This window comes from Styela clava, chromosome 11 (genome assembly GCF_964204865.1).
Source record: "Styela clava chromosome 11, kaStyClav1.hap1.2, whole genome shotgun sequence".
In the NCBI taxonomy this organism is placed as follows: domain Eukaryota; kingdom Metazoa; phylum Chordata; class Ascidiacea; order Stolidobranchia; family Styelidae; genus Styela; species Styela clava.
The window spans coordinates 13820329-13847081 of record NC_135260.1 but is presented as its reverse complement, the minus strand read 5'-3'; the positions used below and the strand labels follow the sequence as shown (position 1 = coordinate 13847081).

The window sequence follows — 26753 nt, the reverse complement described above, 5'->3', positions numbered from 1 at the left end:
TTCACGGCTCACAACATCTGAGTTGTAATAAGTTTTTGCACAAAACCAGTTGCAAATCGTCGAAATACAATTACCGCCTACCCATGGGCTTTAAAGTGAAAAATATGGGATTTAATAGCAATTAGCATTAACTATTGCCTTTAGTCCGCACACCCGCTGTCTTGCTCAACAGGAAATTCAAAAGAGAGAAATCCCGATTCCTTCATAGTGTAGTTAACTAGTACGTTTGATTAATGATGTCATTTAATTACCACTTGTCCCCAATATTAGAATGAAATCAATGCCGCAAATGGAAGTACTGTTTATCTTCATTCGAGGACATACTTCAGAAGGTTCTGGGTACTCCTGAAGTATGAGCACCAAGATGTCGCATAACCTGAACCCTAACCTGGTACACAACCTCAATAAACGAATGCTTGATGATGGAAAGAGTGGGCCATTATCCTTAGTTTAGATTGTTATAGATCTCTGGATAATGTATTAGAAATTTAATCACATACGAAGATAGAGAAGTTGCAGCCAAATTAAACTTTGGTAATTGAAGTATTAAATATCTGATTATGTCGTCAATACGACGGATTACATTTTTGCAATTGTGATTATTTGAGATGACTCGTAGAAGAAAAGTGTGTAGAAGAATCTATTCCAGAGCAAAATATTACGCAAAAATCATAATTATATATGTACATATAATGGTGGTACATTTTACATATTTATCTAATGTGGATTTTGTGATAAAGCATATTGAGATATTGTCATTAAAAATAATGTTGAGTATCTCAATTCGACAGTGCGGTACTGATGTACCTCGCGCATTTATAATCTGAAAGGACCAACATTTTATTGCAACTCTCTGCTATTGCCTGCGCATGTTTATTGTAGTGCACTCGTCACCTTCGATGTGTCTAACTTTAGGTGATTGATGAGGATAACCCAAGCAAAACTGTGCAGCAGACGTTCATCGTGCCAATCAAGAGGTTCTTCCGCCAGCATCTTAATACGTTTTATGATACGTGCTTTCATATTAATAATTGTATAGGGCGAGAGATATATAATTTTTTGAATCAAAGCTTGGACGAATAACACGTAACATTATGGATTCAACTGATAATGCGAAGAAATGGTTTGGTGCGGTGGATTTTACAGTTTTTGCAAGTGAGTAACTTTATTATTATACACAACCAGTGGTGGGATTCTGCCGGTTCGCACCAGTTCTATAGAACCGTCTCACGAATTTTTTGAGATCAGCGAACCGGTTAGCATTACTGGTTATTGTCAATGACTTTTTGTGACAGAACCGGCTGAAAAAAATATGACTTTTGTGATGGAACCGGCTGATAACAAATTTGAATCCCACCACTGGACACAACCATATAGGTCCATGTGGAGGGATTCATGAAATACTTGTATATATGTATTTTCCAAGTACAGTAATTACTTTTACAAATCATATTTGAATTGTTAACAATTGTCGCATTTCCAAACACAAATATTGTACTTTTGATTGAAATAACTCCTTAATGGGTAAAACATGTTCCTAATTATATCAAGTTCAAGTTTCAAACTTTCGACGACGCCAAACAGATATTAATAATGTATTTTTAAAATATTATGCGAGACAAAAAGACTAGAAATTTTCATTTGGCAGCAACGAATCGTATACACAAATATATATTATTAATGTTTTCCAGTTTTTCTTTCTCTGTCCACTTTCATTGGCGTTTTCTTCGCGTTCAGAGATAGAAAAAACAACACAACTGCAAACTACTACTTTGCTGGAAGAAAGTCGAATCCTGTATGATTATTATTCTCTTTTATTTTTCAGTAATACTCAATGCATTTATATTTCTCTACCAAATGAATGATATTGATAATGAAGTTTGAACTCCAACTGCCACGCAGTCTTACCTTTTTTAAATCGTGTCTTTCCATCTAGCGAATCACTCATTTATTCCAGCCAATAGGTGACACCGTGCATCTCTCAAGATGATAGAAACTCGATTCCGATATGCTTTTAATAACTTTAAATTTATTGTTAGCCAACTGTATTGGTAGTATTATATATAATACAAGTACAGGTAAAATGGAAAATGTGCAGTCCAAATATTGTGAAAGTCAAACCGGAGCATTCAACGTATAGAAATCCAATGCCGAATAATTATATTTTTATGCTCCATGTTAGATCATCGTGGGACTGTCGATGTGTGTCACCTACATGTCGTCTTTTTCATTGGTTGGAATACCGGCGGAGGTTTACCTTGTCGGAACGTCCCATATACTCATTGCCGTTGGAATTACCTTTGCCGCATTGACTGCCATAGTGTATCTTATTCCTACATACCACCGGTTGCAGCTACATTCAATATTTGAGGTATGTTTGCACTTTGTGAGCAATATCCGTTCGCAAATTTGATGATTCACTTCAACTATCGATTTTGAACAACAAAGCTAGAAATGGCAATCGCCGGCATATTTACATTCAATTAGTTTTGACATCAATATTATTTGGATTTAATTACCTTTCGTTGGTGATTTCTTAAATGTATGAAATCATAATATTACATTGTCACAATTGATATCATTTTCATTGTGACTTCGAGTATTCATAAATTTTAATAAACTGTAATACCAGTGTTATGGTTTCTGAACATTCTACCTTGATAATGTTGTTTGTGTCTTATGAGTAGAGGTAGCGGAAATCTGATTTAGGAGCCGCCGAGACGACCTGTCATTCCACGTGCACTGTGCTTTTGTTGTTATGTGTTATATTTCGTGTCACTTATTTATGACGTTTAGAAGTTTTTATTGTTCGCAACTTTAGAAAAATTCTTTATTGGTTTGATCACCATTTACGCATATTTTCCTCAAAGAACGTGACAGAAAAAATTGTTTTCCTAAACAAACCGGTGATTTTGACATCCTATCATATATTTACCGGAGGATTGTGTTAAACTGCATACTGTACTATATTATAACTCCTATATTCCTCTTATCGATCTTTAGTACTTGGAGCTTCGTTTCAACGTGGCCACAAGAAGAGTTTGTTCTATTATTGCTTGTATCACAATGGTGAGTGCTCTGTTGTTTAAATTTGACTTTACGTATGCAAATCTTTTTTTACTAATCATTTCTCAAAGACTCTCAGACTCAGCTCTTACATTTATTCGCTTACTTTACATATTTCAGGTATTTTATATGGGCTTGAATGTATACCTTCCAGCTTTAACAGTCAGTGCCGTGGCTCCAATTTCACTGGTTTGGAGTATTGTTTTAACTGCAGTAATATGTACATTTTACACTGCACTGGTGAGTATAACTTGAACAAGTATTAGATTTGCACGATGTTTCAGAAATTTATCCAATTACTTATTTGCTTCCTAATGTGACAGTTTACTGGAGCGACAGAAGTATTATTAGACGCGCAGTTGGCTCATATATACCAATTCGGTAAACTTCGTTAATTTTAGGTATTACCATGTTGTTGTTGTTGAACAAAGACTTTTTTGATACTAGCTCACTCTGTTTCAAATTTTTAGTAGCTAATTTTTTAAGTTTGCTATAATACTATATATATATTATAATTTATTTCTTTAAGCTCCCGCGGCCTCGTTATATTACACAAAATTTTGCTGGTTTTAACACAGCTTCAGCACGTGGGAAGTCATATGTACACCTTCATATACATATATTTTGTCATCGCTTCCATGATATTTTTAGGGAGGAATGAAAGCTGTAATATGGACTGATGTTATTCAGTCAGTCGTAATGTTAATCGGAGCAATCTCACTGTTCTTTCGTGGACTAATGGCAGTCGGTGGCTTCGCAGCTCTTAATTCAGCACTCTCGAGAGGAGAGCGTCACACTGTAACTAGGTAGGCCTAATTGTTTTTACAACATTTTTATTTTAGTGCTTTTTGTTAAAACAAGCACGTTTCTGAATCATCAATCAATATTTCAAACATTTCCATAAATGATTTTTCACAGAAGATATTAATAATACGTTATACACTACACTATTATTTTATTTTGTTTTAACGTCGATTTCACGTTGTTTATTCACAGACCTGACTTCGACATTACTTCTCGGGCATCTCCTCTCACTAAATATATCGGTGGTTGGTTAAGATTTACTTATTTCATCGGATTCACCCAACCTATGGTTCAAAGATTTCAATCTTGCAGCTCCGTCGCCCAAGCTCGATGGTATGTTTCGCTAAACTTAATTAACAATTCACGAGTATCATGATCATGAATAGCTATGTATTTGATATGATTTAATTGACTAGAAGATGTTGACAACGGTAATTAGACTTAAGTCCGTTATATCAATAAAGCGTATATATAGACTATTGACGAATAACGCGAATTTTAATTTAGCTGTTTACGCTCTTCAAATATACACAACCAAGTGATTAAAGTTTAAAATTAAAGTTCTCTTCACATTTAAGGATGATAATATAACCTTGCAAGATTTTACACTGCGTGGTCATTTCATTGGAAACGAACCGATGATCCGAATCCATCTGCCTCTTCGCTATTCTCTCCGGATTCTTTTATGGTCTTACATGCAAAATATAACTTGCAACATTAGTATAAATAACTAACCGAATAATTTGTTTCAGCTCTATGTTTGTATACCTTCCTCCGACATTGCTTATGGTAAGTCTAGCTATTGGAAATGGTGCAATGATGTATGCTTTCTTCGAAGGATGCGATCCCGTCAAATCTGGACTTCTCAAATCCATTGATCAAGGAATTCCGTATATTATTCTGGAAGTGTTACATGATCTTCCGGGATTGGCAGGGCTATTTGTAGCTGCGATATTTAGTGCGAGCTTGAGGTAAGAGAGATGATATAGAAAATGACTCTGCCATATGCCATTGTTTCTCAAACTGTTATTCACGAATTGCTCTGTTGCTTTGACAGTGTTAACGTGAATTCGCACATGTAGGGTGAATGTTTACAATCATGCTTAAAATATGTTTGATACTTTACAGTACGGTGTCTTCAAATATTAATTCTCTTTCCATTGTCGTCGTCGAGGATTTTGTTGCCTTCAAATGGCCACAAATAACCGACCGTACAAAGCTCCTAGTAGGAAAATTTATTGGTATGTTTATAATAAAAATTAATTTCTAATTAGCGTGAAATATATATACTTCTATTCGTCTTAAAACATACGTGTTTTACATTAGGTAGTAAATAATCAAGCCCCATATTGAGCCTGTCTTCACCCAATATCGCGAAACTAAATTGAGAGGAACATTTTAAGTTAATCTGGCATTTACTTTTATTACACCAATTATGAATAAAACGACAGGAGACATACACAAGAGGATAATTGAAATTGGTGATTCTATTTTCTGTCGCTGCTCTGGACTTTAACAATATTCAATTAAATTTGTATATCATGGTTCAATCCAATTTTTTTTTTTATACTAATAGAACTTTTAAAGTATGAAATTTGGTTTTTGCAGTGTCTGTATGCATTATTGCAGTGTCTGTAGGTACATTGCACGGCGCATGCGGATATATCGCTCACTAAACAAACCATCATTTTTTAGTGGCTGCAATCGGTTTGATACTGTTGATTGTAGCATACGCATATTCTCTACTTAAAGTTACTGTTGTCAGACTCTTCCTGAGTCTAATGGGAGCAATGAATGGGCCAATGCTTGGAATATTTCTTCTTGGATTTTTTATTCCATGGACAAATGCTGCTGTGAGTATTCGGTAGAGATCGGTACTCCTGAAGTATTCGCACCAAGATGTCGCAAAACCTGAACCCTAACCTGATACACAATCTGAGTTCTGGTTGTGCGCCATCTTGGTGCACATACTTCAGGAGGTCCCACAGATCTATACTGACAGATTACAAATATAAATGAACATTTAATATACAGTTACAATGAGTGTTCCATGTTATCTAGGACAGTACAGACAGATAGATTATATGCTGTTAAGCAGTAAAGATATTACTCATTCTGCAACTGCCGTGGTGTTGGTACGACCACTTTCCGTGAAATTTTCAATTTTTATATCACTTTAATTGAATGAAATTATATTGGGTGAATTCCATCGTTACCAACAATCCTAACATTCGTCAGAAACTTGAAGATTTCAACTTTTTTCTTTATATTCACGTCTTTCAAGTAAATTAAGTTTGTCAATATTTGTCTAAATTTCAAAACAAATGAACCTCAAACCGCCATCAAACACTTCATCACAGCATCAACTTTTACTAAAGCCCAAAATTATCAATACGAAATCTTCAACTACAATTCGACTTAGAAGTGAAATATAGGGATATTCCGGTATTAACGTGTTTTATTTTATAATTTATAGGGCGCTTTGACCGGAGGCTTGTTCAGCTTGGTGGTTGTGGTATGGATGACATTCGGTAACCTATTTTTATTAAATGTTCCCTCTCGGGTTGTATTGCCGCCGAGGTCAATTAATGCGTGTGTCATTGATAATTCTACAATGATCGACAGTTTCAATGATACCGAAGTCTATACTATTGCAACGAACGATAATCTCACGATTTTTACAACCCCAGAGCCGGTTACTGTCGAGTAAGATTTCTTTCTCATAGTTATGAAAATTACTTTTGAAATATTGGATAATAAAGTTTTGCCGACAGGGAAGGTATTTATAATTAGGAACCAACCAAACTGAAATATTTTGGATTTCTTAATCAAAACAAAAGTAGAAAATCAGGCATGTCGTAATCGTTTACTTTTGTTTACAAAACATGTCCGTTGCGCTCTTATTATCTAAGTGAACAATGGGTTCCATATTGTTTCGGAGGAACTGAAACTTTGACACCGAACCTCCAACTAAAAACGTGATCTTCTTGTTGAAGCACACGTTGGAGTAGCCATCAGTTGAAGTGAATGAAGGAATTCTGATAGATTGAGTAAAAATCTGACAAACAAATTATTTGATGACAAAATGAGTGGCATTTTGGCTGCAAAACCACAAAAAAAAGACTTCTTGACGAAACTGGCATATGACCAAACCGCACCTCGACGTGTGGTGCTTATATATAGTTTGCATTCAATAATAAGAAGAATGTTTTTTGAAGTACACAATGCCACATTTGCTTTTGACAATAGATATATATAATACGTTATTAAATGCGTAATGAACTTAAATTTTTATTCAGCTTTTTCGAGCGAAATAGATAATACGAAAGAAATCCCAGCTTTATAATTTTTTTTCAATGATTCAATGATTTCCTTACTAATAATAACTTTCATCAGGTAATTTAGCACAATTTTATTTATAGCCAAATACAATGTTCAAACTATCAAGTTTAATAAATGCATGGGCCGATGACAAAACACGAGAAAACAAGCACGAGGTCATAATATGCCATAATGGCCTAACAAAGTTTATGAACAGTGCTCAACATTTTTTAAATTTTCCAAAACTACTCTATATATTTAAATTACATTTTTTTTTCTCAATTTAGGTATACATTTGATCAAATGATGTACAGTATCTCGTTTAATAATTATATTGCTCTGGCGACTTCGATGACGATCATTGTTGGGCTAATTGTATCTTTTGCTACAGGTAAGTAATCAATCTAAACCATCACTAGAGTACTAGACAATTCGGTAAATCATGTTTTGCTAGTGAGACCATGCTAGTGATGTCTATAATCTCAACTATCTTATCTGCAATGAAGAAAACGTCAGCAAGATTGACAGACGATTGACAATACATAATGTTTATCAGTGATTTTCATAGAATGTATCTTTCAATTTCAGGAAGAACTCATCCGTCTCAGCTTGATCCAAAGTTGTTCATACCAATAGTCGACTCAAAGTTGTTGCCATACAAAGTGAGAAAATTTTTTCGATTCGGTGTTCCAGAACTGAAGGAAACAGAAGCAAACAACAATTCAGAAATGGATAACTTTCTCCCGAACCTGGGATAAAAGAAAATATCCCTATGACAAGTGACTAAATACTGGATAAAAACATCTTTTTTATGTACAGTATCTAATTCTAAATAATCAAGTTAGAATACGAATAGATTTCACATATAGGCTATGTAACAAAATGACGAATAACCTTATTGAACTGGTATAATATAGCATATCTCAAGCCAACACCAGTATTGGTAGGCATGGTTGATGGAGTAGCTTAGCCAGCTTTATACACGATTGTTGAATCGATAGCTTCAAAAAACTTTCTCGCATCACAGGTTTTCCCGGTGTTAATTAATAATATTTTGGCGCATAATTAGAGTAGTCCCGTCACTTCTACAGTATATATATATAAAGATTAAATATTTTCATTCTCTATTTCAATCTGATCATTTCTAGCTTGCTGAATTTTCCTTCAGTTCATTTTGAGTTAATGTCAATAAATGAGTGGAAAAATATAATATCGCAATGAAATTGTGCTTGTACGTGATCATAATTGTATCCCGACCGGTCAGTCAAAAGTCCCGCTTTCGCGATCAGCAGCATATACACAAGCATTACCAATCAGCATGTTCAAGTACTAGAGCAGCGTTTCCCAACCTTTTTTGATCGCGGACTATTTTCTCACCCGCGAAAACCTTTGCGGACTCAAAGTTCGTTTATTGCAACCGTACTCTGTGCGAAGAAGCAATAAAATCAAATACAACAGAATTGTGACGAATTTCAAAATCGGAAATTCGCCACAATTACGCGTTCGTTGAAAAGAGCCGACTTTTCTAGTGTATAATTGGCTTTCTGTCGCACAATATTCAATCCAATGTCTTTCTATATTAATTAAATTTTGTTCATGGTAACTCGCGGTTGCGTCGACTTACAAAAAGGTGAAAGCATTTCTTCTTTAAAATGCCAATCGGCAATCTGTGAACATAATAATGTGAGACTATATTGCCCGATTATTACTTATCGATTTTAATTCGTAAGTATGTTGATAGGTATTTGTCTGTCTGTTAGATGCACGCGATTGAATCTGCTCCAGATTTTGCATGTGCATTCATCATATCTCGGACCAGAAGCCTATCGCTTTTGGGCAAATTAAGTCGTATAATTAGCGAGTTATTAATTAATTAGTGATGGGACACAGGGTGTCACTATGAAGTAAGAGCGCTGTTTTGTGATCTCCTAACTTTCGATCGATAAGTCTTCGGTCTCTGACCGATATTCTCGTATTTAGTTTTGTTACATATTTTGGCGATCTTGCAAATTTGTTATCGTCGTTAGAAAAATCTCACTATCTGTTATAAATTTCCAGAAAGTGCAACTTGATTCAGTATTTTAATAAAAATATATTTAAAATATATTAGTAAATAAAAAATTGATATTCATCGCCTTGCTTTATTGTTAATTTAATTGTGATCCTTTTAATCTGCAATTGTGTTGGCTAAATAAAAGCAATACTACACAGAAAATATCATGACAATCCGTGGTGGACACAAAAATGCGTGGTAAGGGGCCCGATTATATTTTGTTTTGGTTCCTATTTTTGTGAATTCCACAAATCTGAGCTGTTCGTACAACACCAGTACTGTACGGCGAATCAATGTTGGGACAGTGAAGCAAACAATCCTAAGGGAAGATGCCCTGGTAAACGTAAACCCGAAATTTTGCGTTTTGCAATGTCTAAAAAAGCGTTTTTAATCGGCCGCGGACCATCATAAAACGAAACTTATTGTGTTCTCCGTTTTATTTTTAGTGTTTTGTATTGCCGCTTTTCAATTTGGAAAATTCGGGTTGCCACCATCTATCGACGCGTGTGCCGACTTGTGTGTTTTCGTCAAAAATTCGTGAGTGAGTTGTAAAATCCAATCGTTTGATTGAGCGATGCGCACAAGTGACCTGTCATGTCACCTGTTACCAAATTTTCGAATATTAAATTGCTATTCTAATAGTTGAATATTCGAATATATGCCCAGCCCTAGACTCAGTAACCAGTAATCATTGACTCGATTAATGTTATGAGAATAAACTTGCTTTTTATGTTTTATGTAAATTCCAACGTAAACTGGCTGATAGTTAAGTTCCGCAAAATCGTTTGCGGCTCGCACAAATTTCTGGCTCGTTGCGGACTCATTCAAACGCTCCGCGGACTACTCATTTGAGATCGCGGACTCGGGTTGGGAAACACTGTACTAGAGGAAAGGCCCATGTCTGAACGTTGTAAGCAAGAGAGCTGGCAAAATACGTCTTTGGTACAGAAGTTGGTCGGGATGTTTAAAGAATTTGACAAAAAAAAAACGCACACGTGTTTCAAACTATCAAAAGCAGGTTGAGGTCACATTTTGTTTACCCGGAACATCAGCGCTCGTTGAAGGAAAAGTATGGTTGAGCGAATAGGTAAACTTCCAATGCTTAAAAACGGCAGGCTATTTTATTATTCTTTCTTTCTTTTGTTTTACCTAAAAATATCTAAAAATCGAATTATTTGGTAACGTTAACATCAATTCCTATGTATTTTTCTAATTGAAAGCGATATTTAGAAAAAGAATATGTGCATGACCTCTTGATAACGGTCAATGAAGACAGCCGGGATGGCTTTAAATGTAGGCCTATGTAGTAAAATCGGGAAATGAAAAGTTAAAAGTATCACAGTTGAGGTTTGGTCGTTGGAGGCGCCCCTATTTGAAGTCACAAAAATATGGTAACCCTACTTAAAGATGTAAGACGTTCCAGTACTAGCGTAAATGGCATTACTATGTAACTGTCAGATGTCAGCCACGCATGAAATTGGAATTTCACGGCACGTTATACTTGGCATATACATGAAGGCAGTCACACAAGAGCTTGCAAACAAAGTTTCATATCGTCACGCTAATAACCGAAAGTCATATTTGGCGATTTTGAATTTTTTTTTGTAAAATAGGTATTTATGTAATGCTGCGCCCCTGTCTGTTAACTCAGATTTTATTTTAAGAATTCCGCAACCCATAAAAATGAAGATTTAGTATGACATGCACATTTGTGCAATTGTTTCGTCATAAGGAATTATCATTGTTACCGCAGGAATATTGTGACGTCACAAAGGCAAAATAACCTCGGCGAAGTATTTTCGAGTTTTGCATCTCGGATTCTAGCTTAGCGCGTATTAATTCGGATTTATACTACAGTATAGGTAGACGTGCACATGTGATATTCCCTGTCTGAGTCCAATTCACCTTGGTTGGCTTTAATATTAGGTGCATTGCTGTTTTATTCTTTATATTTATTCTTAGTCTTATTTCGGTGGGTGTGCAGAACGTGTTATATTGATGAAATATATATTTTTAAGCATAAAAAATAATATAATTGGAACTGATCAGCTATTTTGGGGATTAGACATTGTAGATACTGAGAATAACATTTGTTTTTGGAATGTTTAGTTTTCAGGACTGGTGCATATAGTAAAGTTGCAAAATTGCGTATGTCCCCAAGTCATAGACACATTTCTGCCTAAGTCACATTGCGCCTTTATGACGTCACTTAACTGCGTCATACAAATTAACTTAAATCCGGCTACAATCAAAAAATTGAACTATGGCAAATTACAGACTCTCAATGGCATAACAATATCATTAGAAAGTATTTTACGTTTTTCTCAAAACTGCTAAAAATGACTTACGCAATTCGGTTATTAGCGTGACGATAGGTTACCGGCATTTGGGCTATGACACTCACAGATTCAACAACAGTCACACATGTACTTGGGATCATTTGTCGACGGAAAATCCCAAAACCAGAGAAGGAATAGGAAACTGACTCACCATGGTCTGCGGTGTTCACACGTTCAATTGGTTGATCCTCACATTGCACATCACAACATTTAGAAACAGAACTTGACTTGGTGTTGAAAATAATATACTCAAAACTAGATAGGATTGACAGTCCATTTGTTACACTTTTATTAGTAAACAAGGACGGAACTAAATAATAACTGAAATGAAATAAAGAACAAGAGTTAACATTAAATCACACACTGCACAGTCTACATAAATATTCAATAAAAACCGTCTTAGTCCCAAGTTGAACAATCTCTCCTTTTCCTTGAGGTGAGCGTTAGTATAATGCAACAAATCAAGTTTTACAAAAACATCTAATATGCTGTATAGTTTACTTTCCATATGTCATACAAAAATATGCATGTATATCAACATATTGTTACTGTTTAAATATTTTAATGTAATTTATAAAGGTCTCTATCCATTTGAGTAAAAACACTTCCTGGGCAAAAAGGAGATAAAATAATTCAGAAAATAATTGTGAAATTGTGATTAGATCTCTAGATCATAAACATAATTCCCGATGGCGAAACCATCTAAACATTTTCTTAGAATTTCCAGCTTGGTATCACATTTCTTAATTGTTTCATCCTGAGCAGCTTCTTCTACCCATTGTCTTAACTTTGGAAATTTTTCAGGGGGTAAAAAGTCGTCGAACCCGGGAAGACCTTCAAATAAATAAAACGAATGTTGTTATCTTTGCATCCAGTCTGTACAGTCCAAGGTTCATTAGTAAGACATGTTTAGGCTTCTCAAATCTTTCAAAATGTTGAATTCTAGCTAATTAACAACTATATATATCTTTTTTGATTATAGCATTGCACTTTTGAATATTATGTTGGTGAATTGTGATTAATATGAAGCATGGGATTGTGATTAATATATGAAGCATAGCACATCAGTTATACAAATGGTGGCGTGGTACCCAAGTAAAGTCTATTTACGTTCATGAAATTTCTGTTGGTGTATAAAGCCACCCATTCTCATTAAGTCAACCCAGGCGATGAAAAATTATACTAGATTTGGAACGTTCTGACGTTTTTAAAATTAAGTTTGTTTTTAAGAATTTAGTCGTAGGTAGGACTTCAAATGTTCTAGAACTTCCCTGTAAATGTTTTACTTCCCTGTAAAACTACACACATTCGTTTTTCCCATTGAACAAGAGGACGCTTGGGACACGTGAGACAAAAGTGACAATTTTATATAGGATTACGTTTTGTGTTTCAATTAACATTATGTCCTCAGCGGTGCGGTTTACACATGATAGTGAGGTAACGTGGTATCACGATATTGCGTATATTGCGTATAGCGTGAGTGATCGTTATTAAAAAATTACATTCTAAAACTCAATCAGAAATGGTTCAGGAATTACCCACAAAAATTTTGTGGTTTTTCACGTCTCTTTGCCGATATAGTTCTATTTGTCGACACTAGACCTAAATATTCATAAATTTGATAATTTGTTATTGAATTGTATTCCAATCGATGTTTCCCCGAGAAGCGACTTCATTGTATGCTTCCGTACTTCCGTAACATTAACTAATCAGAAAGATGCAAAAAGTGACGTGACAATAGACGTTTCAGCAGCTGCTCAGATACTTTTGTCACTCAGATAGATTTTCAGGCATTGTTGTAAATATTACCTCGTTTTTGCATGTTATTTGCTAGTTTATAGTTGTGTTTCGAAAATTTAAGTATGAATCAATTAACTTAAAGGCCCCCCCTTAGCGCCTAGAAGATTTAGTTTAATTGCAGTAATCAAAAATTAACCAGGCTACACTTTCCCACCAGTACTTTTAAATGACAGGTTGTTGAATGTTTCCAATCAAAACAATGATATGAAACATATAAACCAGTTTATAGGCGCCGACTCGCAAAAACACGTTAAAAAAAGCACCTAAAATTTTGCAATGGTGAAGTAGACGATTTTTCGGGGTCGAATGTCAGGGAAATATCCACGGGATGGGACAGAAGTGGGACAAGCCTGTTGATATAGATTATAAATGACTCACCAGAAAACCTGAGCCATGAATAGATCATATAATCAACATATGCAATTTCTTTTACACTAAAAAACGCTTTGGCTTCAAGAACTTTTTCTAGCTCTCTAATACGCTGGTGAAATTTTTTTTCAAAGTTTCTGTAATTTTTAAAAACTTGGTAAATCGATATGATTGCCTAAAATGATGGAGAAAAACACATTTTGGAATATTTTACTGCTTGTCTTGATAACGACATTTACTCTGTGCTTCCGTACGAGTTAGTAAGTATTGAGATCCAAGGAAAATTGTACGAAGCGCGCGGCGAATTATTGACCAACCAAGTTTATATTCAAAGTTCTGAATCAATTAGCACGTAAGGCTAGCTCACCAACCTACTTCATGCATTGTGAACGAATAATAAAATCAATGAGTACCAGGCTCAATCCAGTTATAAGCTCTTCTTCGCAGAATATTAGTCGTAGATTTATCGCATGGTAGAGTTGACTGTGTATAGGTTGTAAATGTTTTTATACCCTAAAATTTGCAAGCCGAATCGTTTGTCGCTCTCTGACGGTAACTAAGCTTAGACAAAAAATTAATTGAAATACATGACAAAAATATTACATGAACGTGCTTCGACGACAAACACAAATTATAATCAATGAAAACGCAGTTTTAACGCGTTACCGTAATTTGCGCATCTGTGAATTAATGCTTACATGCATACATGACAGATGACTTCACGGCTCACAACATCTGAGTTGTAATAAGTTTTTGCACAAAACCAGTTGCAAATCGTCGAAATACAATTACCGCCTACCCATGGGCTTTAAAGTGAAAAATATGGGATTTAATAGCAATTAGCATTAACTATTGCCTTTAGTCCGCACACCCGCTGTCTTGCTCAACAGGAAATTCAAAAGAGAGAAATCCCGATTCCTTCATAGTGTAGTTAACTAGTACGTTTGATTAATGATGTCATTTAATTACCACTTGTCCCCAATATTAGAATGAAATCAATGCCGCAAATGGAAGTACTGTTTATCCTTCATTCGAGGACATACTTCAGAAGGTTCTGAGTACTCCTGAAGTATGCGCACCAAGATGTCGCATAGCCTGAACCCTAACCTGGTACACAACCTCAATAAACGAATGCTTGATGATGAAAAGAGTGGGCCATTATCCTTAGTTTAGATTGTTATAGATCTCTGGTTAATGTATTAGAAATTTAATCACATACGAAGATAGAGAAGTTGCAGCCAAATTAAACTTTGGTAATTGAAGTATTAAATATCTGATTATGTCGTCAATACGACGGATTACATTTTTGCAATTGTGATTATTTGAGATGACTCGTAGAAGAAAAGTGTGTAGAAGAATCTATTCCAGAGCAAAATATTACGCAAAAATCATAATTATATATGTACATATAATGGTGGTACATTTTACATATTTATCTAATGTGGATTTTATGATAAAGCATATTGAGATATTGTCATTAAAAATAATGTTGAGTATCTTAATTCGACAGTGCGGTACTGATGTACCTCGCGCATTTATAATCTGAAAGGACCAACATTTTATTTCAACTCTCTGCTATTGCCTGCGCATGTTTATTGTAGTGCACTCGTCGCCTTCGATGTGTCTAACTTTAGGTGATTGATGAGGATAACCCAAGCAAAACTGTGCAGCAGACGTTCATCGTGCCAATCAAGAGGTTCTTCCGCCAGCATCTTAATACGTTTTATGATACGTGCTTTCATATTAATAATTGTATAGGGCGAGAGATATATAATTTTTTGAATCAAAGCTTGGACGAATAACACGTAACATTATGGATTCAACTGATAATGCGAAGAAATGGTTTGGTGCGGTGGATTTTACAGTTTTTGCAAGTGAGTAACTTTATTATTATACACAACCAGTGGTGGGATTCTGCCGGTTCGCACCAGTTCTATAGAACCGTCTCACGAATTTTTTGAGATCAGCGAACCGGTTAGCATTACTGGTTATTGTCAATGACTTTTTGTGACATAACTAGCTGAAAAATATATGACTTTTGTGATGGAACCGGCTGATAACAAATTTGAATTCCACCACTGGACACAACCATATAGGTCCATGTGGAGGGATTCATGAAATACTGGTATATATGTATTTTCCAAGTACAGTAATTACTTTTACAAATCATATTTGAATTGTTAACAATTGTCGAATTTCCAAACACAAATATTGTACTTTTGATTGAAATAACTCCTTAATCGGTAAAACATGTTCCTAATTATATCAAGTTCAAGTTTCAAACTTTCGACGACGCCAAACAGATATTAATAATGTATTTTTAAAATATTATGCGAGACAAAAAGACTAGAAATTTTCATTTGGCAGCAACGACTCGTATACACAAATATATATATATTATTAATGTTTTCCAGTTTTTCTTTCTCTGTCCACTTTCATTGGCGTTTTCTTCGCGTTCAGAGATAGAAAAAACAAGACAACTGCAAACTACTACTTTGCTGGAAGAAAGTCGAATCCTGTATGATCATTATTCTCTTTTATTTTTCAGTAATACTCAATGCATTTATATTGGTCTACCAAATGAATGATTGTGATAATGAAGTTTGAACTCCAACTACCACGCAGTCTTACCTTTTTTAAATCATGTCTTTTCATCTAGCGAATCACTCATTCATTCCAGCCAAAAGGTGACACCGTGCATCTCTCAAAATGATAGAAACTCGATTCCGATATGCTTTTAATAACTTTAAATTTATTGTTAGCCAACTGTATTGGTAGTATTATATATATTGCAAGTACAGGTAAAATGGAAAATGTGCAGTCCAAATTTTGTGAAAGTCAAACCGGAGCATTCAACGTATAGAAATCCAATGGCAAATAATTATATTTTTATGCTCCCATGTTAGATCATTGTGGGACTGTCGATGTGTGTCACCTACATGTCGTCTTTTTCATTGGTTGGAATACCGGCGGAGGTTTACCTTGTCGGAACGTCCCATATACTCATTGCCGTTGGAATTACCTTTGCCGCAATGACTGCCATAGTGTATCTTATTCCTACATACCACCAGTTGCAGCTACATTCAATATTTGAGGTATGTTTGCACTTTGTGAGCAATATCCGTTCGCAAATTTGATGATTCACTTCAACTATCGATTTTGAACAACAAAGCTAGAAATGACAATCGCCGGCATATTTACATTCAATTAGTTTTGACATCAATATTATTTGGATTTAATTAGCTTTCGTTGGTCATTTCTTAAAAGTATGAAATCATAATATTACATTGTCACAATTGATATCATTTTCATTGTGACTTCGAGTATTCATAAATTTTAATAAACTGTAATACCAGTGTTATGGTTTCTGAACATTCTACCTTGATAATGTTGTTTGTGTCTTATACGTAGAGGTAGCGGAAATCTGATTTAGAAGCCGCCGAGACGACCTGTCATTCCACGTGCACTGTGCTTTTGTTGTTATGTGTTATATTTCGTGTCACTTATTTATGACGTTTAGAAGTTTTTATTGTTCGCAACTTTAGAAAAATTCTTTATTGGTTTGATCCCCATTTACGCATATTTTCCTCAAAGAACGTGACAGAAAAAATTGTTTTCCTAAACAAACCGGTGATTTTGACATCCTATCATATATTTACCGGAGGATTGTGTTAAACTGCATACTGTACTATAATATAACTCCTATATTCCTCCTATCGATCTTTAGTACTTGGAGCTTCGTTTCAACGTGGCCACAAGAAGAGTTTGTTCTATTATTGCTTGTATCACAATGGTGAGTGATCTGTTGTTTAAATTTGACTTTACGCATGCAATACTCTTTCTACTAACCATTTCTCAAAGACTCTCAGACTCAGCTCTTACATTTATTTGCTTACTTTACATATTTCAGGTATTTTATATGGGCTTGAATGTATACCTTCCAGCTTTAACAGTCAGTGCCGTGGCTCCAATTTCACTGGTTTGGAGTATTGTTTTAACCGCAGTAATATGTACGTTTTACACTGCACTGGTGAGTATAACTTGAACAAGTATTAGATTTGCACAATGTTTCAGAAATTTATCCAATTACTTTTTTGCTTCCTAATGTGACAGTTTACTGGAGCGACAGAAGTATTATTAGACGCGCAGTTGGCTCATATATACCAATTCGGTAAACTTCGTTAATTTTAGGTATTACCATGTTGTTGTTGTTGAACAAAGACTTTTTTTGATACTAGCTCACTCGGTTTCAAATTTTGCTATGATACTATATATATATATATATTATAATTTATTTCTTTAAGCTCCCGCGGCCTCGTTATATTACACAAAATTTTGCTGGTTTTAACACAGCTTCAGCACGTGGGAAGTCATATGTATACCTTCATATACATATATTTTGTCATCGCTTCCATGATATTTTTAGGGAGGAATGAAAGCTGTAATATGGACTGATGTTATTCAGTCAGTCGTAATGTTAATCGGAGCAATCTCACTGTTCTTTCGTGGACTAATGGCAGTCGGTGGCTTCGCAGCTCTTAATTCAGCACTCTCGAGAGGAGAGCGTCACACTGTAACTAGGTAGGCCTAATTGTTTTTACAACATTTTTATTTTAGTGCTTTTTGTTAAAACAAGCACGTTTAGGATAGGATAGGATTTACATATTTATCCCGGGGGAGAGGAAAGCCGATAAGACGGCTTATCCATATGGCGAACCACGGCCTCTCGTCCGGTTACCATTCCAAGTCGGGTATGGGATTAGTTTTTTACTGTATTTTTTTTTTTTTTTCGGAAGCATGGACTTGGTGGTGGAGGAAGCCGTAACCGACCAGCGGTTACGCGAACCACCCAACGACGGCGAGGAGTCCAGCAATCCTCTCGCACATAACCATCCCTGCATGGGATTCGAACCTGCGAACCCACGCAGAGTAATTAGAGGTGCGGTGGCGAGCGTATTCCTAACGCTTAGCCCGTTGAGCCACACCGCCGCGCCCACGTTTCTGAATCATCAATCAATATTTCAAACATTTCCATAAATGATTTTTTACAGAAGATATTAATAATACGTTATACACTCTGGAACAATTTTATTTTGTTTTAACGTCGATTTCACGTTGTTTGTTCACAGACCTGACTTCGACATTACTTCTCGGGCATCTCCTCTCACTAAATATATTGGTGGTTGGTTAAGATTTACCTATTTCATCGGATTCACCCAACCTATGGTTCAAAGATTTCAATCTTGCAGCTCCGTCGCCCAAGCTCGATGGTATGTTTCGCTAAACTTAATTAACAATTCACGAGCATCATGATCATGAATAGCTATGTATTTGATATGATTTAATTGACTAGAAGATGTTGACAACGGTAATTAGACTTAAGTCCGTTATATCAATAAAGCGTATATATAGACTATTGACGAATAAAGCGAATTTTAATTTAGCTGTTTACGCTCTTCAAATATACACAACCAAGTGATTAAAGTTTAAAATTAAAGTTCTCTTCACATTTAAGGATGATAATATAACCTTGCAAGATTTTACACTGCGTGGTCATTTCATTGGAAACGAACCGATGATCCGAATCCATCTGCCTCTTCGCTATTCTCTCCGGATTCTTTTATGGTCTTACATGCAAAATATAACTTGCAACATTAGTATAAATAACTAACCGAATAATTTGTTTCAGCTCTATGTTTGTATACCTTCCTCCGACATTGCTTATGGTAAGTCTAGCTATTGGAAATGGTGCAATGATGTATGCTTTCTTCGAAGGATGCGATCCCGTCAAATCTGGACTTCTCAAATCCATTGATCAAGGAATTCCGTATATTATTCTGGAAGTGTTACATGATCTTCCGGGATTGGCAGGGCTATTTGTAGCTGCGATATTCAGTGCGAGCTTGAGGTAAGAGAGATGATATAGAAAATGACTCTGCCATATGCCATTGTTTCTCAAACTGTTATTCACGAATTGCTCTTTTGCTTCGACAGTGTTAGCGTGAATTCGCACATGTAGGGTGAATGTTTACAATCATGCTTAAAATATGTTTGATACTTTACAGTACGGTGTCTTCAAATATTAATTCTCTTTCCATTGTCGTCGTCGAGGATTTTGTTGCCTTCAAATGGCCACAAATAACCGACCGTACAAAGCTCCTAGTAGGAAAATTTATTGGTATGTTTATAATAAAATTTAATTTCTAATTAGCGTGAAATATATATACGTCTATTCGTCTTAAAACATACGTGTTTTACATTAGGTAGTAAATAATCAAGCCCCATATTGAGCCTGTCTTCACCCAATATCGCGAAACTAAATTGAGAGGAACATTTTAAGTTAATTTGGCATTTACTTTTATTACATCAATTATGAATTAAACGACAGGAGACATACACAAGAGGATAATTGAAATTGGTGATTCTATTTTCTGTCGCTGCTCTGGACTTTAACAATATTCAATTAAATTTGTATATCATGGTTCAATCGAATTTTTTTTTTATACTAATAGAACTTTTAAAGTATGAAATTTGGTTTTTGCAGTGTCTGTATGCATTATTGCAGTGTCTGTAGGTACATTGCACGGCGCATGCGGATATATTGCTCACTAAACAAACCATCATTTTTTAGTGGCTGCAATCGGTTTGATACTTTTGATTGTAGCATACGCATATTCTCTACTTAAAGTTACTGTTGTCAGACTCTTCCTGAGTCTAATGGGAGCAATGAATGGGCCAATGCTTGGAATATTTCTTCTTGGATTTTTTATTCCATGGACAAATGCTGCTGTGAGTATTCGGTAGAGATCGGTACTCCTGAAGTATTCGCACCAAGATGTCGCAAAACCTGAACCCTAACCTGATACACAATCTGAGTTCAGGTTGTGCGCCATCTTGGTGCACATACTTCAGGAGGTCCCAAAGATCTATACTGACAGATTACAAATATAAATGAACATTTAATATACAGTTACAATGAGTGTTCCATGTTATCTAGGACAGTACAGACAGATAGATTATATGCTGTTAAGCAGTAAAGATATTACTCATTCTGCAACTTTCGTGGTGTTGGTACGACCACTTTCCATGAAATTTTCAATTTTTATATCACTTTAATTCAATGAAATTATATTGGGTGAATTCCATCGTTACCAACAATCCTAACATTCGTCAGAAACTTGAAGTTTTCAACTTTTTTCTTTATATTCACGTCTTTCAAGTAAATTAAGTTTGTCAATATTTGTCTAAATTTCAAAACAAATGAACCTCAAACCGCCATCAAACACTTCATCACAGCATCAACTTTTACTAAATCCCAAAATTATCAATACGAAATCTTCAACTACAATTCGACTTAGAAGTGAAATATAGGGATATTCCGGTATTAACGTGTTTTATTTTATAATTTATAGGGCGCTTTGACCGGAGGCTTGTTCAGCTTGGTGGTTGTGGTATGGATGACATTCGGTAACCTATTTTTATTAAATGTTCCCTCTCGGGTTGTATTGCCGCCGAGGTCAATTAATGCGTGTGTCATTGATAATTCTACAATGATCGACAGTTTCAATGATACCGAAGTCTATACTATTGCAACGAACGATAATCTCACGATTTTTACAACCCCAGAGCCGGTTACTGTCGAGTAAGATTTCTTTCTCATAGTTATGAAAATTACTTTTGAAATATTGGATAATAAAGTTTTGCCGACAGGGAAGGTATTTATAATTAGGAACCAACCAAACTGAAATATTTTGGATTTCTTAATCAAAACAAAAGTAGAAAATCAGGCATGTCGTAATCGTTTACTTTTGTTTACAAAACATGTCCGTTGCGCTCTTATTATCTAAGTGAACAATGGGTTCCATATTGTTTCGGAGGAACTGAAACTTTGACACCGAACCTCCAACTAAAAACGTGATCTTCTTGTTGAAGCACACGTTGGAGTAGCCATCAGTTGAAGTGAATGAAGGAATTCTGATAGATTGAGTAAAAATCTGACAGACAAATTATTTGATGACAAAATGAGTGGCATTTTGGCTGCAAAACCACAAAAAAAAAGACTTCTTGACGAAACTGGCATATGACCAAACCGCACCTCGACGTGTGGTGCTTATATATTAATAGTTTGCATTCAATAATAAGAAGAATGTTTTTTGAAGTACACAATGCCACATTTGCTTTTGACAATAGATATATATAATACGTTATTAAATGCGTAATGAACTTAAACTTTTATTCAGCTTTTTCGAGCGAAATAGATAATACGAAAGAAATCCCAGCTTTATAATTTTTTTTCAATGATTCAATGATTTCCTGACTAATAATAACTTTCATCAGGTAATTTAGCACAATTTTATTTATAGCCAAATACAATGTTCAAACTATCAAGTTTAATAAATGCATGGGCCGATGACAAAACACGAGAAAACAAGCACGAGGTCATAATATGCCATAATGGCATAACAAAGTTTATGAACAGTGCTCAACATTTTTTAAATTTTCCAAAACTACTCTATAGATTTAAATTACATTTTTTTTCTCAATTTAGGTATACATTTGATCAAATGATGTACAGTATCTCGTTTAATAATTATATTGCTCTGGCGACTTCGATGACGATCATTGTTGGGCTAATTGTATCTTTTGCTACAGGTAAGTAATCAATCTAAACCATCACTAGAGTACTAGACAATTCGGTAAATCATGTTTTGCTAGTGAGACCATGCTAGTGATGTCTAGAATCTTAACTATCTTATCTGCAATGAAGAAAACGTCAGCAAGATTGTCAGACGATTGACAATACATCATGTTCATCAGTGATTTTCATAGAATGCATTTTTCAATTTCAGGAAGAACTCATCCATCTCAGCTTGATCCAAAGTTGTTTATACCAATAGTCGACTCAAATTTGTTGCCATACAAAGTGAGAAAATTTTTTCGATTCGGTGTTCCAGAACTGAAGGAAACAGAAACAAACAATAATTCAGAAATAGATAATTTTCTCCCGAACCTGGGATAAAAGAAAATATCCCTATGACAAGTGGCCAAATACTGGATAAAAAAATATTTTTTATGTACAGTTTTTAATTCTAAATAATCAAGTTAGAATACGAATGTATTTCACATATAGGCTATGTAACAAAATGACGAATAACCATATTGAACTGGAGCATATCTCAAGCCAACACCAGTATTGATAGGCATGGTTGATGGAGTAATTAGCCAGCTTTATACTAGAGATGTACCGATACCATTTTTGTCGCCGATACTGATACCGATCCGATACCAGCTAAAATCGCCGATACCGATACACCGATACTACTAAAAGGCCGATATTACCGATATTCCGATACCGATACTATGTAAATATTACTTAATTAGGGGTGCTGTGTAGGGCAGGCGGGTTAAAACAATGGTCTTTGAGCGTTGTTCATAGTACACATTATTTCAAATCGAAAAAAAAGATATATCACATAATATGAAATTAATGTTTGGTGTTTGCTTCAACTGATTAAGATACATTGTACAGTAACGCTGGTAATCTCGGTATTCAATTAGAAAACTCATAAGCCGGGATGTTAAATTTGAATTTAATGTTAATATCGCGACCTTGGAATATCGTTATTTGTGTTTAAAAGTATATCGAATATCACCCACACATTCTAGCGCCGCCGTCTTACGTTCAAACTAGAAGCATTTCACAAATATTTTATTTCGTAGCTAATCGTAATCGTCGACGCAATAAGTCAAAGCCAACAGGAAAAAGAATATTAATCAGCACCGACAAAAAGAAGGGCTACCTATAACCGTCGAAGATGTTTTTTTACTTTACTATTTTATAATATTTTACAATTGCTACCATATATTTTGAGACAGTCTAGGGCTAGGCGGTCATGTCAATATATCTATAAAGTAATTGTGTAGTTGAACAAAATTTAAACCTGCGTAGAGGGATAATTGTATCGGAATTTAGTTTATCGATGTCGACGGACTAAATGACACTCGTACTTGACGACAAACAGTCAGAATTTATACCCGATCTCGATCACGATCTCTCCAGACAAAAAATAAATTAAAAAGTAGTATTCCAACTAATCTTTTAAAACATTCTGGACCATATCAAAAATGTGAATATATCGGAAATATCGGCCTTAATCTATCCGATACCGATACATGGCCGATACCGGAAAAATGGCCGATATTGCCGATACATCGATACATTTCTACTTTATACACGAATGTTGAATTGATAGCTTCAAAAATTTTTCTCTCATCACAGGTTTTTCCGGTGTTAATTAATAATATTTTGACGCATAATTAGACTAGTCCCGTCACTTCTACAGTATATAAAGATCAAATATTTTCATTCTCCATTTCAATCTGATCATTTCTAGCTTACTGAATTTTTCTTCAGTTCATTTTGAGTTAATGTCAATAAATGCGCTTTGGAGATCAGCCAGCATATACACGAGTATTACCAATCAGCATATTAAAGTACTATAGAAAAGGCCCATGTCTGAACGTTGTAAGCAAGAGAGCTGGCAAAATTTGTCTTTGGAACAAAAGTGGGTCGAGATGTTCAAAGAATTTGACAAAAAAAGAAGGCACACGTGTTTTAAACTGTCAAAAGCAGGTGGAGGTCATATTTTATTTACCCGGAACATCAGCATTTTTCCTAAAAATATTTAAATTTGAATTTGAATTCGCTCCGCTTTGAAGTCAAAAAAATATGGTAACCCTAGTTAAAGATGTAAGATGTTCCAGCACTAGCGTAAATGGCATTACTATGTAACTGTCTGATGTCAGCCACGCATGACATTGGAATTTCACGGCACATTTTACTTGGCATATGCATGAAAGCAGTCACACAAGAGCTTGCAAACAAAGCTTCATGTGTTACCGGCATTTGGGCTATGACACTCATAGATTCAACAACAGTTACACATGTACTTGGGACCATTTGTCGACGGAAAACCCCAAAACCAGAGAAGGAATAGGAAACTGACTCACCATGGTCTGCGGTGTTCACACGTTCACTTGGTTGATCCTCACATTGCACATCACCACATTTGGAAACATGAACTTGGTGTTGAAAATAATATACTTAAAACTGTCTTAGTCTCCAGTTGAACAATCTCTCTTTTCCCTTGAGCGTTAGTACAATGCAATAAATCAAGTTTTACTAAAACATTTAATAAGCTGTATAGTTTATTTTTCACATGTCATATAAAAAATATGCATGTATATTCAACATATTGTTACTGTTTAAATATTTTAATGTAATTTATAAAGGTCTCTCTATCCATTTGAGTGAAAACACTTCCTAGGCAAAAAGGAGATAAAATAATTCAGGAAATAATTGTGAGATTGTGAATAGATCTCTAGAACATAAACATAATTCCCGCTGGCGAAACCATCTAAATATTTTCTTAGAATTTCCGGCTTGGTATCACATTTCTTAATTGTTTCATCCTGAGCTGCTTCCTCTACCCACTGTATTAACTTCGGAAATTTTTCAGTGGGTAAAAAGTCGTCGAACCCGGGAAGACCTTCAAATAAATAAAACGAATGTTGTTATTTTTGTATCCAGTCTGTCCATTCCAAGGTTCATCGGTAAGACAAGTATAGGCTTCTCAAATCTTTCAAAATGTTCAATTCTGGCTAATTAACAACTATATATATCCCTTTTTATTATAGCATTGCACTTTTGAATATTATGTTGGTGGATTGTGATTAATATGAAGCATGGGATTGGGATTAATATGAAGCCTGGCACATCAGTTATACAAATGGTGGCGTGGTACCCAAGTAAATTTTATTTACGTTCATGAAATTTCTGTTGGTGTATAAAGCCACCCATCCTCATTAAGTCAACCCAGGCGATGAAAAATTATACTAATTTTGGAACGTTCTGACGTTTTTAAAATAAAGACTTCAAATGTTCTAGAACTTCCCTGTAAATGTTTTACTTCCCTGTAAAACTGCACACATTCGTTTTTCCCATTGAACAAGAGGACGCTTGGGACACGTGAGACAAAAGTGACAATTTTATATAGGATTACGTTTTGTGTTTCAATTAACATTATGTCCTCAGCGGTGGGGTTTGCACATGATAGTGAGGTAACGTGGTATCACGATATTGCGTATATTGCGTATAGCGTAAGTGATCGTTATTAAAAAATTACATTCTAAAACTCAATCAGAAATGGTTCAGGAATTACCCACAAAAATTTTGTGGTTTTGCACGTCTCTTTTTCGATATAGTTCTATTTGTAGACACTAGACCTAAATATTCATAAATTTGATAATTTGTTATTGAATTGTATTCCAATCGATGTTTCCCCGAGAAGCGACTTTATTGTATACTTCCGTAACATCAACTAATCAGCAAGATGCAAAAAGTGACGTGACAATAGACGTTTCAGCAGCTGCTCAGATACTTTTGTCACTCAGATAGATTTCCAGGCATTGTTGTAAATATTACCTCATTTTTGCGATTTTGCATGTTATTTGCTAGTTTATAGTTGTGTTTTGAAAATTCAAGTATGAATCAATTAACTCAATGACCCCTTTAGCTCTTAAAAGATTTAGTTTAATTGCATTAATCAAAAATTAACCAGGCTACACTTTCCCACCAGTACTTTTAAATGACAGGTTGTTGAATATTTTAAATTAAAACAATGATATGAAATATATAAATTAACTTATAGGCGCCGACTCGAAAAAACACGTTATTAAAAGCACCTAGAATTTTGCAATCCTAGTTTTTAATGTGAAGTTTTTTTGGTGTCGAAGGTCAGGGAAATATCCACGGGGTGGGACAGAACTCCCATGAACAAGCCTGTTAATATAGATAACTCACCAAAAATCCTGAGGCATGGATAGATCATATAATCAGCATATTATCCAATTTATTTTACAATAAAATAACGCTTTGGCTTCAAGAACTTTTTCTAGTTTTCTAATATGCTGCTGAAAGTTTTTTTCAGAGTTTTCGTTAT

General features: G+C 35.0%; 2 protein-coding genes across 3 annotated transcripts; both read left to right on the top strand.

Moving 5' to 3' along the window:
* Positions 1-640: 640 nt before the first annotated feature.
* Positions 641-8468, top strand: LOC144429718 (sodium-coupled monocarboxylate transporter 2-like). The gene is made up of 13 exons (XM_078117901.1): positions 641-1155; positions 1692-1795; positions 2183-2371; positions 3004-3069; positions 3187-3306; positions 3718-3872; positions 4063-4203; positions 4623-4841; positions 4999-5111; positions 5566-5723; positions 6347-6576; positions 7479-7582; positions 7780-8468. The coding sequence occupies exons 1-13, from the start codon at positions 1095-1097 to the stop codon at positions 7947-7949; spliced, it is 1830 nt and encodes a 609-aa protein (XP_077974027.1). The 5' UTR covers positions 641-1094; the 3' UTR covers positions 7950-8468.
* A 6890-nt stretch (positions 8469-15358) lies between these two features.
* Positions 15359-24882, top strand: LOC120347711 (sodium-coupled monocarboxylate transporter 2-like). 2 transcript variants are annotated; one of them, XM_039417779.2, is made up of 13 exons: positions 15364-15626; positions 16167-16270; positions 16659-16847; positions 17480-17545; positions 17663-17782; positions 18179-18333; positions 18882-19022; positions 19442-19660; positions 19818-19930; positions 20384-20541; positions 21165-21394; positions 22301-22404; positions 22602-24882. In XM_039417779.2, the coding sequence occupies exons 1-13, from the start codon at positions 15566-15568 to the stop codon at positions 22769-22771; spliced, it is 1830 nt and encodes a 609-aa protein (XP_039273713.2). In that variant the 5' UTR covers positions 15364-15565; the 3' UTR covers positions 22772-24882. The 2 variants fall into 2 exon arrangements, 1 of the variants encoding a protein (XP_039273713.2); XR_013478965.1 differs by lacking the exon at positions 21165-21394 and having other exon boundaries at positions 15359-15626; positions 22602-22735.
* Positions 24883-26753: the final 1871 nt, after the last annotated feature.